General features: G+C 28.8%; 1 protein-coding gene across 1 annotated transcript in view; it reads right to left on the bottom strand.

Moving 5' to 3' along the window:
• Positions 1-836: 836 nt before the first annotated feature.
• The window catches only part of Ir25a (ionotropic receptor 25a), a 53,547-nt gene continuing 38,159 nt past the window's right edge, over positions 837-16,224 (bottom strand). The window contains exons 11-17 of the mRNA XM_067044678.1: positions 13,434-13,572; positions 11,827-12,077; positions 9,831-10,030; positions 6,391-6,523; positions 5,119-5,246; positions 3,208-3,439; positions 837-995 (exon numbers count right to left, since the gene is read on the bottom strand). Of these exons, the coding sequence (XP_066900779.1) occupies positions 956-995; positions 3,208-3,439; positions 5,119-5,246; positions 6,391-6,523; positions 9,831-10,030; positions 11,827-12,077; positions 13,434-13,572 (1,123 nt within the window). The 3' untranslated portion in view covers positions 837-955. The remainder of the gene's footprint in view (positions 996-3,207; positions 3,440-5,118; positions 5,247-6,390; positions 6,524-9,830; positions 10,031-11,826; positions 12,078-13,433; positions 13,573-16,224) is intronic.

The following is a 16,224-nucleotide window of genomic DNA, read 5'->3' as shown; positions in this document are numbered from 1 at the left end:
GAACATTCTCTAGATGTTCTAGGAATTCATTAATTATTTGCTGAGTTTAAATAAGTTTACTCATTTTGGTTTGCCATCTCTCAATTTTAATATTTTAAAAATGATATTTTTTTCAATTTAATGGGTTCCATCGCCACAGAGAAAATTTATAAAACTAATTAACTTAACAAGCTCTTACCTGGAAATATACTTTGAAGTCGAAGCAACCAAGATGGCACCCTTCCTAAACGGTCACTAAATTATTATTTCACAACGTTTATTTCTTGTAATAAATTAAACTCGATATTTACCAAATCAAAAAGAGAAAACACGTGATAATCTAATTTAATAGACAAAAATAAAACGACTTCAAATTTTTTGTTAAAATCACATAAAGCTACTGTCGAAGGGGTGGTGTGTAATTATTAAGTTTTTAATTATTAATGTTCTTGTATACTGATCACACCCCACATTCATATACTCACATATATTAATATACATCAAACTTCAACACAATATAAAATAGAAAAAACAATTTTCACTTTTTGTACTATAATGACTGGGAAACTATTTTAGATGTACATACTTCAAATATGGCCAGCGAAAATGAATGTTCTACTCAGAAATGCAATGTTCGCGAGCGGCGAATAAGTAGCCAACTAAACGGCGCGAAAAATCGTATATGTATAAAACATATTTAAGAAAAAAATTCATTTAAAACGACGAATTGTTTATACTAAATTCAATATTTTAAAACCAGAAAGTATTTACAGTAATTACTTTATGATTTGTTTTTGATTAAAAGGAATATATATTTGCATTATAAAAGGAATATGATAATATAAAAATTGTACAAGTCATTCATCATAATTGTATTTGTAAAATATTCAACAAAAAAATAAAAGATTTCTAATTAAAACACAATATTTATCTTTTATTATTAAAAAAATAAAAACAAAAAACATAGTTCTTCATTTTACCACTGTGATGTAGGTATATGGCTCAGGTTCCCTCTTCTGAAAAAAAAAAAATTAGATGAAATACATTCTACTCTGGATTTTCTTTTTAGGAAGTCTGGTAAGTCAATTTCAATACATCTTTTGAGGTTAAAACCTATTAAATTATTTTTTTTAGTAGATGACATAATTTCCTTAGTGAAATTAAAAATTTGTCAAAAATGAGGTATATTGAGGTACATGAATATGGGACAGTAGTCCCGAAACGTTCTAAAAAAAAAAAGAAAATATAGAATAAAATATATTAAATTTTCGAAAGTTTTTAACCTCAAAAAATTTATTGAAATACATTCTATATGCATTAATTTTAATTACATATAAATACAGAAAGAGACTACCTTAATGTTAGAATACCTGATTATTATATTTAAACAAGTAAACAAACTCTACATAGTTTAACATTTATATTATTATTACATATGTAATATATGATTTCCCCTAGTAAAGTTAATGCATAAAGGAAGATTATTGATTGACCGTGTGTAAAGATGTAACTATATATGTAACTATGTATGTATTTGTATCTTTTTTTAGCCCTGAAGAAGCCCTGCAACGTGGGGCGAAACGTTGGCTCATTAAAATAGTGTATTTCTACTATTTGAGTTTTTTTGACCGCACCCGGACCATATTCCTTTCATTAATGCATAAAGGTGAATTTTATATTATTATTTTGTTTTTGTGTATTTAAAAGCAAAAACTTTAATTTCTATGTACCAGTGATCATTTATAAAAAATTATAAATATCTTTAAAAAAATAAATTGATATTCTATGAATCAACATAAAGACCTAACATAACAAATGCTCGTCCAATATGGAGCTTCACTAATTTAACCAACGTAAAAAAAAATCAACAAGAATTCCGAAACAAATTTCTAACAACTATAAGCTGCTATTGATATTACACAAGAATAACTAAGATGCATTCAGAATTAATTATAGACTCTGTATAAGAATACATATTCAAAATGATTCCTAATCTCTTTAAATCTTGCTCTAATTCTTTTAACTGTTTTATAACCGAAATAAGAAATTATATGAAAAGAACAACCCGTAGATATATACATAAGAAAACTAAGCATACATAGATGTAAAAGTCATCAACGATGATATATATTTTATTTCATTTCAAAACTGTTTTATCTTTTAGTTAAGCTCCTTATGGGGTAGGCATATGTTACAATAGATGTTAGTACTGATTTATAAAGCATCAATTTATTTTTTGAAGATAATTCATATTTTTTATTAAAATATGGGAATATTTTTTACATAATTTACCTTGTGTTTTCTAATTTTATGTTAATATGCCGGTTTAATAATTGTCCAACATGACTCGTATATATTTTATGAGTTTAGAAAATGATATAGAAGTATTATTTAAAACTATGTTTCAGGAAAGTATAGGTTATTGTTTTGTGAAAATTATGATTTCTGTTTTTTCTTTATTTAGATGTAACTCCCATTTTTAAGGTACTTTGATGTTTTTTAAGTCTATTAGTGATTGTATCAAATTGGTAAGTTAACAAGTATGACACTGTAGCATTAGTTAAGAGGAATTTTTTGAATTTCAGATAATAATTTATGAATAATAGAATAATCTTGGATTTAAACAGGATGATAGATATATAGAGAGAAATGCTTTATTCATCCATGCTGCCCAAATACACCAGGTTGCTACATTACACAGCATACTAATCAATCTGTGATTGGACTTATATAAATTACATATATCCACATGATGTAATAAAAAAGAAAGAAAACAGTTTTTTTTTTCCCCACAGTTTCCTTTTACAATCAATTCCAGTCTACATACTAAATATAAAGATTTCAATTTATTCCTTTTTTCCTTCACTTTCTTGTTCCTTCTACTTCACCATTTCTTTACATTTAACAATTTTTATTTCATTTGATCGACAAATTCACTCTTCCCAATTCACCCTCTCAGATCCTCTTCAGTGATACTCTAAACAAATTCACTATTACACAGCAATGTGCGATCAAACCAGAGAACTAATAGTTATAGCAGTAAATCAGTTTCCAGAAAAAGAAACAAATAAATACATTTCACCAAAACATAACTAATATATAGATTTAAAAGAAAATATAATAAAAAGTTGGTTAAAAGAAATACTTGATGGATAAATGGTTAAAAAAAAGCTATTTATATAATTAATAATGTGATTTTTGTAACAATAACATTATTTTTCTAATTACCTCATGTTAGAATTATGTGTGTTTCTAGATCTGAATGTTGTATGATGACCAAAATCTGCTAATCCTGTTACGCTCAACTTCTCTACGTTTCTTCCTCCTCCAATCGTAGGCTTTACTACCATGGGACCACCACCTCCATCAGCTGGTCTTTTGTATTTGTACCACCAGTATTCAAATCCTAACGTTATACAGGCCAGTCCAATTCCAACAAAAATAACAATAAAAACTCCACCTGGAAAACAATATGTAAGTAAATAAACTTTTTTTGAAATACATTAAACAACTTATTATACAGAGTTTTTCAGGATTAAATGTTCTAACTGAAAATATGAGTTAAGGATCTCAAAATAAGAAAAAAATTTGCTATAAAAGTATGTCCGTTAACATTTCATTTAATATCTTCTACTGGAAGAGTTTTTTTAGAAACTAATTAGAAATGATGAATCAATAATACTCTACCTTGTTTAAAGTATATTTATAAAATACAACAAAAACAACGTTTCAGGGTTGTCATCCCATCTTCAGGTTGTTGCTATATTGTCCTGTTATTCATTTAAGAGATGAGATATATACATCAAAAACATTTTCATAGTTATGAGTTATTTAGGTTATAATTAATAAATTAATGTGTGTTCCAACTAGTTAAATAATGAAGTTTAAAGAGTAACATTCATTAAAAATATTTTTTTAAGTGATTATTTTAAGCATCAGGATGGACTTGGCATGTTTCTTCCACAGCTGCTGTGGTCGAATAGCACTGGATTCGTGTTATTGTTTTACAAGGTTCAATTATAATTTTTTAGTAAGAAAAAATGACAAGGCTTGTATGGAATTTTTGTTTAAAATTTCATTTTCTTCAGCCAATGCTGCTATGCAAGAAATATGTTTGAAATGTGATTACAAATATTGTTATAATAAAGTACACTAGTGTAAATTGATTGTGATTAAAAGTTTTAGTGTTAATTTTAACTTAAATTATTGACCTAGGCAGAATAGCCTGCAAAAAGTTTTTAAAATTGTTGTGGTTGTAATATTTATATTTAAGATTGGGTTTGAGGATGGCCAAATTGGTCGAAACGTCGTACTTATAAAGAAATAACGATTGTTTTGAGACTTAAATTGATTAAATTTATTTTATTTAAACAATAATAACCAGTCTTAAGAAAGTGTAAAGATTATATATAAATGAAGGGTAATGTTCACATTTCAAAGTAGTTAGTATTTTAGTAGAATTTATTTTTTTTACGAAAAGGCCTTTAAGACCACGCGGATATCATAATTCTAATGCTTTTTCTTCACTTGCTTCCTCTTCTCCCATATGTCCCTCATGAGCTCTACTCAAACCATGCAAGACCCTTCCTCGAGGACTTCTTTCCCACAAGAACCTTCACTCCCTTGAGCATCCTTCTGTACTGATCTCCATCTAAACAATCCCAGTCCATCAGCCCCACTTGTTCCATATCATCCCTAACTTACTTCAAATATCCTTTTGAATTTTTTTGACAGTGGATTCGTTGAAAAATTCTATGGTTTAGTCTTTTAAGTTTCATCCTAATCATGTTTCCATACAACCTCAGCGCCTTCCCACCCTAGCGTCAGTCTCTAGTTCTGTTGTTTCCTTATAAATTTCTTGATTCACCCTCAACCTGTATCGGGTACATATTTTATATAACTCATTACATATAATTTATTTTCTATAACCTGAATAATTCATAACAAGGAAATGTTTAAACTTGAATATCTCTTGAACAAAGTGTTCATGAACATACCTTCATAAGTTTTTTTTTTCTTGTTTTGAATCCCTTAATTCATATTATCAGTTAGGAAACTCAATACACTCAATACACTATATATTAACAGCTAACTTAACTAAAGATTTATCTAATTCAGTATAAAATACACATTTATTACCAATATTGTGAATGCTGATGCCATCTGATTGATCATCTTGTTTTTCACACTTCTGCCTTTCTGGGTTCTCACTCCACCATTTTTCTTTTAGTTTCTCCAGTTTTCGCTTGTTTAGTAACTGAAGAATACTTTTAAAAGAATCAAAGATTAGGATTTCTTAAATATCTTTATTGATATAAATTTATTTTTTGCTAAATTGATTCATTCTTAACTTTAAAATAATTCCAATATGAGTAATTTATACTCACATAATAAGAAACAAACTAACATTTTTATGAAATTCTATTTTATAAGCTATATTATTAATTTTAAAAAGAATATTCTAAGTTACTCAAGGTAAAGTATTCCTCTCTATCACTATTAGATATAAATAAAATCTTGGGTTTTTGATGTGAAATGAAATTTTTGATTGGTTTTAATTATATATATGAGTTAAGCTATAAAATAATTTTACTTTAAATTACTTCTTTAATATACACAGATGTATTTTTCTTAGCAACCCTATGTATTTTTTCGATGTATTTTTTGTTTTTTTATATATATTTTAATAGCATTGGAATTTTCCATACAGCCAGGTATAAATTCATTTGTATTCACATTATTTTCACCATAGTTGGGGGTCGAAGTTTTTCATTTTGTGGGACCGCCACTTAATGAAAAAAGACAACGCTCCAGGTTGGATTCGAACCGGCACCGCCAATAGATCTCAGAATGGTAAGACCCTACCCAACCACTGAGCTCAGAAGGCCCTAGCCACTGTTAAATTATTAAGAGCTAAAAGTATCAAATATGCGTGTCACTAAAGAAACTAAAAACGAACATTAATGTAATCCATTTTCAATTTCTTTATTTAAGCTTATTCCATAGCATACCAAATTATTTATTGTTTTTGAAGTTGGAGTCATTTGTAGGATATTGGAAACATTTAAAGTAAAAAAATGCTTCTTACTATGAGACCAGCATTTAGTCTCTTAAACAAGTCGTTTCTCAGAGAAAGAAATATGAAACACAAATATTTAACGTCATATATAATTTTGTAAGCTTTGAGAATGATCTAATTTTAGTCACTATTGATGAAACCTAAAAGAAGTAAATTAGTTATACAAGAGCTTGAAAATAGCTATAAAAGCTGAAACGTTACTTCAATATTTTTTTATGACAAAAGGAAATGCAAGCAAAACACCTCTTTATTCATAATTAAAAGATTACAGATATAATATGTGCTTAATTCTGCATATATAAATATGAAAGTATATGGACTGAACTTCTTACGCATTGTTAAATTGATCTTTTAAAGGTGACCCTTGTTGTACAGCGATAGCATAAGGTTTTCTTGAAAATTCATCTCCGACCATTTGGAACTCGCAATTTACTAGTTGTTGGTACCTTATATCTGTTGCATCACCTGAATTACAAATTAATAAATTAAATTCTTCATGTTAATAACTCTATCTTAAAGTTAAATAATACAAAAGTTTTATTATGTTCTTCAATATTTAATCCTTTTTATTATTTAAAAAAATAAAAAATATGCTATATTCTTCATTATTATGTTATTTTTAATTTAAAGAAAAAAATATATGGGTTTTAGCAATAATTGGATGTTATGTATGGCTGCGTAACAACATAATCTTACTAGTAATACATATACAATTTTAATGTAAGCTGTGCGTGCGGTTTGCTCTTCTGAATTATTAAATCTCTGTTATCATTATCTGTTATTGTATCTGTTGTTATATGTTCAATATTCAATCTATGATGATAATACAAAATAATTGGCCCTAATGGAAGTAGGAAATTTGTATAAAAAGAAGTTTCCCTAAAGTGATTCAAAAAGAAATCACAGAATTTATTAAATTAATTTTAGAAAATAATTCTTATCTTTCCAAGAACTATTAGCATTCATTAGAAGGAAATAGACTCGGTTACAAAAATAAAAATAACAAAATATGAAGACAGTCAGGGCTGCGGTCAAAAACTCACACAGCAGATCTTCATCAGAACCATAATAAAAAGATACAGAGTAAGTTAAGCTAATGTAACAGTATACAAGTAGAATGTAAATAAACCAGATTTAAAAGTGGTGATATAAAAAGACAGTAATATAAACAATCAAACATAAAACATAGATCAAAAATAATAAAGAGGTAAAAAATGAATACCAAGAAGATATATTAACTGACATAATGAGTAATGAACTGGTAAATTAATAATATTTAGGCAATAGTAATCGTTACACTATTGAATGATATCATTACTGATCAATTTATCAGTTCATAATTAATTATATATTTTCTTGGTTAATTAGTGGATTTTTTCCCTTGTGTGGATATCATTGGTTTATAATATACATCCTTATATTAATTAATTATATTCTATGAAATCTTTGTACTACAGTTTGCCCTATTCCTTTGCTATAAAGTTAAATATATCTATTATATATTTTTGTTTACTGATTAAAAATATTTATGGATATAACATATTTTTCTATATTCTATTACTTTTAATATACTATCGTAAATAAAATTGTGATTTTATTTAAATCTTTGAACAATATTACTCATTTTTTTTTTTATTCCGGACATTCAAGTATAATATATTTAAGGGCTTGTTACCACCACAATTTTTGTATTGATAAGTTTCATTTAAGACTATTTCGTGCAAAGTATTACAAAGTCCATAATTCATCTTAAGTCTAAAAGTATGTTTTTATGATATCTTTCCCTATGTTTACTGGTTAGAACCATGGTTTTCAAACAATATGAGGAAATATAATTCCGTAAGACTACCCGGTAGAGTTCTATCGATAATGTTTTTACCAGTTTTCTATCTGATCTAATTTAATAATTTTATAATAATCTGTGTAAGGCATCTAAGCCTCTACTGGCTGACCTGTTGTATTGGCTAATTTAGTAATTTTATTATCTGCCTCGTTATCTGGGATCCCCTACATTACTCTTTAGTACAAGAGCCCAAGAGGAGAAAAAAGGCAGTTATCTCACTCCAATTTTTGATTACTTAAATGAAAACCATGTATAATTAATAGTCAAAATTGATGAGTCTGTTAAGTGTAGGAAGGGGGAATAAAAAATGGCAGCTGTTTCAAAGCGATAAAAACAACTAATTTTTCATTAGTTCTCTATATCATAAAAAATTGGAACAACACAAGAAAACCTAAGGGAACGTCACTTAAAGAATAGTAAATTTGCTAAAATATGATAAATAGAGTTATTTACGTTAAATAGTTTTCGAGATATAGTATTTTAAAAAGCAAAATTTCATAAAAATATTGTATGGGACATACTGAAAGATCAGTAGTTAGTGAATTTATTTTGAAAAATTTATATCTCAAAAACCATTTGACGTACAGATGTCTATTAGCACTCAAATTAAAGCTAGTTTAATCAGCTATAAATAATTTTATGATGTTTATCTTCGTAGGAGTAATAGCTTACATGAAATTTGCTAAAATAAATTGATTTATAGTTGTTCGGACAAATTTTCATTTGCCAAATTTATATTTATATGTGAATATCATAAAAACTACTACTCCTACAAAGATAAACATAATTGACTATTTTGTAATAAATTTAACTAGCTTTAATTTGAGCACTGGCAGACATCAGTGCGTCCAATCCTTTCTGAAATAAAGTTTTTCATAAATCAAATTTATTGTCCGAACAACTATAAATCAATTTATTTTAGCAAATATCATGAAAACTAGTATTCCTACAAAGGTAAAGGTCATAAACTTCTTTATAGTCCATTAAACTAGCTTTAATTTGAGTGCTAATAGACATCTGTACGTAACATAGGTCCTGAGATATAGATTTCTCAAAATAAATTAACTAGCTACTAATCATTCAGTAGATTTCTAAGAAATTTTACTTTTTAAAGAGCTATATCTCAAGAACTATTGGATGTAAATAGCTCTATTAGGGCAAATATTTCAGCAAATTTACTCTTCTTTAAATAATGTTCTCTTCCATTTTCTAGTGTTGGTAGTTTTTAAGATATAGAGCTCCAAATGAAAAATCAATGATTTTTAATATTTTGAAACAGCTGCCATTTTTTAATCCCCCTACCTATACTTGACAGACTCATCAATTTTGACTAGTAATTATAAATACTTTTTATTGAAGTAATCAAAAATTGGGGTGAGATAACTGCCTTTTTTTCTTCCCGGCTCTTGTACTACTTAATCTACTTAAATATTATTAGGTTATTTCGTTTTATTGCTGGATAAAGGTTTTTAAATTACATTTGGGTATTACTATTTATTCTTGTTTATATTATTATTTATTTATAACAATACACTCCAAATCTGTTTGATAATATATATTCTTTTATCAACTCATTACTCATTACTATGTCAGTTAATAAATCTTTTTGCTATTTATCTTTTACTTCCTTACTTTTTTTTTCATTTATGCTTTATATGAAAGTCTTTCTGTTACTCGACCTTTATATCTGTTTTATTTACATGTTAATTTTATACTCTTGCATTACCTTTTCTACTCTTTATTTTTTTATTTTAGGCCTGATGAAGACCTGCAGTATGGGTCAAAACATAGGACATTAATAAATAGTTGAATTTTTTTTTGTTTATGTTGACTGAAACCCAGACCATATTCTGATTCACAAATGGTTAATCACCCATATACAATATTAGTATTAATGTTTTGATATGCTTATTATATTCTGGAATTTACCCAGAAAAGCGAATCCTTCTGAAGAAGATTTGGATTGCCTCACACGATCTAATGCTTCTTCTAACGTGTTTGGTAGTTTCGCTTCTTTCATGGCTTGCCACATTTTTGTGTATTTGTCGCTTACCGGATAATCCCAAACTGCTAGCTTAGCTCGTTCGACTTCACTGAGGCTGTCATTTAGAGACATATCCTTCCATATTCTGCAAATAAATAAGTTTTGGTTTTTAAGATATAAAAGCAATATATTTGTTATATATTAGGGTAATGGGTAGCTCAGTGGTAAGATAATGTGCTACTAACTCTAAGGACCCGGGTTTGTATCCAGCTATAACAGACAATTATTTTCTGTTTCACTGTAGCCATGAGTCAGCCCTGTGGGTACAGGAGCACTCCAGAGTCCGCCCCGCCTCATGAAGCGGGCACTCTTAATAGGGTAAAAATCTGGTGGTTTAGTGTGATTCTGACCAAATCACCTCCTTGTATAACTGTTGGTCTAGTAATAGTACTTCTTTACAAAGTACTGCACCGCTGACCCTTCATGGGTTTTAGTGCTACAGATTTCATTTTTTTTTTTAATTTATCGGTTTTATATATTTTTTTTATTGATTCGTTTTACAATATTTTTATTTTATCATTATATTACATCATTAAATTCCATTCACCATACACAATGCCTCTTATATGCAGACAATCTCCAAATTTATTTATCCTTCCATCCCTATGAGATGCTTGAGGCCATCCAAAAGATAAATGAAGATATTGATAGCATTAATGCATGGGTGTTAAACAATGATTTGAACTTGAACGCTGAAAAAAACCAAGGCCATTCTTATTGGTTCCAAGCCCCTCCTTCATTCCCTCCCTTAACAACCTATTCACTTCTATCCTACAATAAAAAACCTTGGAGTCACCTTCAACCAACACCTCTTCTGGAATAATAATATTTCCCCAATCACATGCAAATCCATAACTGTACTCAAACGATTCCTAAGATTCCATAATTCCATTCCTCAGAACACCTGTCAGCTCCTAATATCCTCTTTTGTCTTCCCCCACTTTGTCTACGGTTCCTTGGTCTATGGAGGGCTATCTGCAGAACTAGAGTTGAGACTGAAAAGGCTCATGAATTATTTCGTAAGATTTATCTTTCGGTTTCCAAGGCGCTCTCAAGTATACTCTCGCTGGTATACTGAGTTGAAGTGGCTCAATCCAACCTCCCCAAGGCAATACCACCTTGGTGTTTTTCTATTCCCAGTTCTTAAAATAAAAAAACGTGCCCGTGTAGGCCTCGGCGCTTCGCGCCGAGGCGACATATTTCCGTGACAACGTATACTCTATAATCCTCTTACCCCCACCACCTCACTCTTACCCATCCCCACCACTACCTTCTCCGTTATGGGACACTTTTGCGTGCATGACTCTCAGCATCTATAATCCTCTTACCCCCACTACTACACTACTAATTACCTCCCCCACAATCTACTTCCGTTACGGGACACTTTTTCTAACATGGCATCCCGCAAAATGATTTATAAGACGTTGTCACGTCAAAAAAAACCTACCTATATCCGTGATCTCCTCACTCTTCGTTCATCCATCCACTTATTAAACACCAGATCCCGACCAATTGATTTATATATACCCTCCTAATAGCTCCTACATAGCTTAAGTGTTTTATTTTTAAAACAAATTTTTTAAGTTAAAAAAAAATAACAATTAAAATCAAATAATTAAGATAAAATATTTTAATTTTTTATTTGCAAGAGATAATTGTCTAAAAATAATCTTCCTAAATCGAATTACATATTGCTCAATAATTAAAAGGTTTTGAAAATTATATTTAAAAAATGCAGCAGAGTATTATACTATTATTAATTATTATTTATATTACAAATAAAAACTTATTTCAGAATCATTATATAAATAATATTGTCCAAATAGTTTCTTAAATTAGCATCAGATTTATATTTTATTATAGATTGTATTTGAAACTCACTCGTAGAATCTTTTCTCAATATTAGCCATTCTTTGAAAATAAGTCATGGCTACCGAGCCATTGAGTGGAGCATATTGTATTTTATACTGTTTTGCAAGATCATCAAGGGATTCAATCGGTTGATCAAGTCTTGAAACTGTAAGAAAAGCAGCTAAATTCGCTGTATATGAAGCTATAATTATAAAACCAAATAACCACCAGGTAGCTGCTACAAGTCTTCCACTCAAGTTCTTTGGTGCCTCTCCTCCACCCTGAAAAATAATAATTTCATTAATACTTTAGTCCTATACAATTAGACATTTAATTAAACTCTAAAAAACTGTTATATCTATACATGTAAATAATAAAATTCTGATGGCATATTAAAAAATTAATATAATTTCAGTTATATTTGCATCGTGAAGATTATCACCATTTTTGCTACTGACCATATATTTTATCTCTGCTTATTTCTTGCATAAATTTTCTAGCTACTTTATTAATATTGTTAAAGACAATCTACACACAGGCAGCAATAGGGGTACTTAATAACCCCATTACATGCTTTAGAGTAATTGAAGACTGCGATACAGTACTCAACAAACTCTCTTGTGAGAATAAAGTTAGTATCGATTGGGTACTGGATCACTGTGGCACTCCCGGTAACAAGCATGCTGACAGATTAGCAAGGAGTGGCTCTAAGACCACTCCTATTACCCCAGAGCCCGAGTGTGGCTTAAGTCCAAGTTACATAAAAAGTAATACAAAGGCGGCTTCAAGCTTAAAAGCCAAACTTTACTCGCTAAATAAAAGACAGCTACACTCTAAGGTGCTTATGGATGAACCCTGTTGGGACTGAATTAAAATATTGCTTCAGCTAGACAGGAGTTCTTTAAGGAAAATCATAGGAATCTACACAGGTCACTGTAGACTTAATAAACATATGTTTAACCTGATGCTTACAGGGTCACCTGAATGCGCATGGTGTGACCAATTTGTAGGGTTGAGGTTAACACTGTTTGGTGTGGATTGCAATCAATACCTCAAGCATACTTAGATTAATAGAATCTTCACATCTAAAGCTTTAATCATCTAGTTATAATGTTGTGATGTTTCTGACACTATGTTGTAATATGGATGGTGCACAATAGGGCTTCTTTGCCTGAGTGTTTTCTATCAAAAAAAATATATTGTTGAATGTATGTATATGTAAATGATTTCGACATTTTCACATAGCATTACTAAATTATCACCATTATATAGTACATTTAAATTTTAGATAAAAAATTAAATCTACCTTTGATTAATCTAAGAATAATTAAACATAAAGACTACACTGGAAAAACGAGGTAACACAATTTTTTTTTCAAAAATTAGTAAAAACTGTTTTTGATAGAATGGATGGTGAACACAATGGTGGAATAAAAACAGGGAAAAAAAAATTTAATATTCCTTTTGAAGAATATATGTAAAGAATAAGGATCACACAGTTCATGGTAAACTTAGTTCTATTCAACATTTACGTAAAAGTGATTCATCTTGCTATATATAACTATGTATGTGCAAACATTTCATATTATATGCTCGGTATAACTTTCTTTAAATCACTTTTTCCCTATTTTTGATACCTGTGGAGTGAGAGAGGTCATACAAAACCATAAACATTCTTTTAAGTTGAATTCTCTTTTTTCTTCATCATCCTTGTATTTTTCCCTGTTATTTTGATAACTGTAAGGGGACCATCTGTCAAATACCCACATGAGAAAGCTGAAAAAAAACAAAAAAAACATTAAACTAATTAAACGTATAAAATGGAAGTATATCTCTAGATTTAAGCCAAAAATTATAATTATATGAAATTATAAAATTAATAAAATTAGTTCCTAAAAATTTCTAGCCTAGCTCTCTTAAGCTAATTGGAGTAACTTTAAACCAGACCAAATAAGAGAAACAATGAAAAAAAATTTAAATCGAACTGATTCAAGTGCAAATAAATTAGTTTCCATTATGGTTCTTGATGATTTAGAAAGATCAGTTTATAATTACAATTTTTTTTTAAATGATAAAAGATTAGGTTCCGTTTAAACAAATATATAAATTCATCTGATTATTTATCGCAATAAGTCACTGATGTTATTTCATCTTGTTCATGATTCTTAGTTGAGAACTTTTTGTAGTCACATTAGAAATATATTGAATATTTTAGCTGCCTTATTATAGATCTGAAGATTTTTATTTAAATTAGGTATTGCAGCTCAAACGGTGCTGCCGATTCTCCCAACCAATAAATACCTGCTCAATGCCTTGAAAATATCCGTTGTTTTACCCAATAAATACTTGCCACTTTACCTCCTCTGGAAGAATTGTTAAAACTATAACTGTATATATGTTACAGTCATGATTGTACTGTCTCACTAGCTCTGATGTGATAATTGATAGTACAAGTAATGTCAGTGAAGCAACTGTCATAGTACAAGAGCCCAAGAGGAGAAAAAAGGCAGTTATCTCACCCCAATTTTTGATTACTTTTATGAAAACTATGCATAATTAATAGCCAAAATTGATGAGTCTGCCAAGTATAGGTAGGGGGAATAAAAAACAGCGGCTGTTTCAAAACTATATAAAAAACTAATTTTTCATTTGGAGCTCTATATCTTAAAAAGTAGGAACAACACAAGAAAACCTAAGAGAATGTCATTTAAAGAAGAGTAAATTTGCTAAAATCTTAGCCCTAATAGAGTTATTTACGTTAAATAGTTTTCGAGATATAGCTTTTTAAAAAGCAACATTTCATAAAAATGTTGTATGAGACTACTAAAAGATCAGTAGTTAGTGAATTTATTTTGAAAAATTTATATCTCAAAAGCCGTTTGACGTTCAGATGTCTATTAGCACTCAAATTAAAGCTAGTTTAATGAGCTATAAAGTAGTTTATGATGTTTATCTTCGTAGGAGTAATAGTTTACATGAAATTTGCTAAAATAAATTGATTTATAGTTGTTCAGACAAATTTTCATTTGCCAAATTTATTTTCATATGTGAATATCATAAAAACTACTACCCCTACGAAGATAAGTGTCATAAACTACTTTATAGTAAGTTAAATTTCCTTTATTTTGAGTGTTGACATGTGCATCTTATGGATCTAAAGATATATTTTTTCAAAAATCCACCATTTTATACGAAGAACTAGAAATTAACATTTTGTGAGTTTATTTTGTCAAATATCATAATAACTACTACTCCTGCAAAGATAAAGGTGATTAACTATTTTGTAGTAAATTTAACTAGATTTAATTTGAGTGCTGGCAGACATCAGTACATCCAATGGTTTCTGAAATAAAGTATTTCATAAATCAAATTTATTTTCCGAACAGCTATAAATCAATTTATTTTAATAAATATCATGAAAACTACTATTCCTACGAAGGTAAAGGTCATAAACTTCTTTATCGTCCATTAACTAGCTTTAATTTGAGTGCTAATAAATATCTGAGATATAGATTTCTCAAAAAAAATTAACTAACTACTAATCTTTTAAACTAAAATTTTGCTTTTTAAAAACTATATATCGAGAACTATTGGACATAACTAGCTCTTTTAGGGCTAATATTTCAGCAAATAAAGATATATTTCTTCATAAAATTCGAAAACCGTGGTTCTCACAAGTAGACATAGGAAAAGAAATCATAAAAACTTATATTAGACTTAGTAAGAATCGTGGAATTTTCAATCACTACCTACACAAAATAGGCATAACTGAAAATCTTCAATACGAAAATTCTTGCGGTAACAAGACCCTTAAAAATATTATACTTGAATGTCTGGCATAAAAAAAACAATGAGAAATTTTGTTTTAATAAATAATTCAATTTTTATCCATTTTTGTCTCAACACATTTTATTTTTCTTATAAGTTCGAAGTTTCGGCCAATCCGGCCATCCTCGGGGACATCTACCACAATACAACTTTTATTACATGTATGATCTTAACAATAAATTCTTCTTTAATCTTATTGAAAGCTGTTTCGAACCACTTCATACTGGATAGAGTTCTATCTTATTACATTTATAATCTTTACACTTTCTTGAGACTGGTTTATTTTGTTTAAATAAATAATCCAATTTTTATCCATTTTTGTCTCGACACATTTTATTTTTCTTAGTCCAACGTTTTGGCCTATCCGGCCATTCTCAGGGACATCTACCACAAAACAGCTTTTAAACAAAATTAACCAGTCTCAAGAAAGTGTAAAGATTATAAATATAATGAGAAATTTGTTCAGAGATGTAGATACAAATCAAAATATTATTTATGATAATAACAGACTATGCCAAAAATATGTTACATCCATAAATATTTAAAATGTGAAACAGATATAATTATGGTATATTATATATTGTAATATTTTTTAAAATA

The sequence above is a fragment of the Halyomorpha halys genome, unplaced genomic scaffold (genome assembly GCF_000696795.3).
Source record: "Halyomorpha halys isolate HHAL.00 unplaced genomic scaffold, Hhal_1.1 Scaffold369.1, whole genome shotgun sequence".
Lineage (NCBI taxonomy): Eukaryota > Metazoa > Arthropoda > Insecta > Hemiptera > Pentatomidae > Halyomorpha > Halyomorpha halys.
The sequence above is the reverse complement of the archived record's forward strand: the minus strand, read 5'-3'. Positions and strand labels throughout refer to the sequence as shown.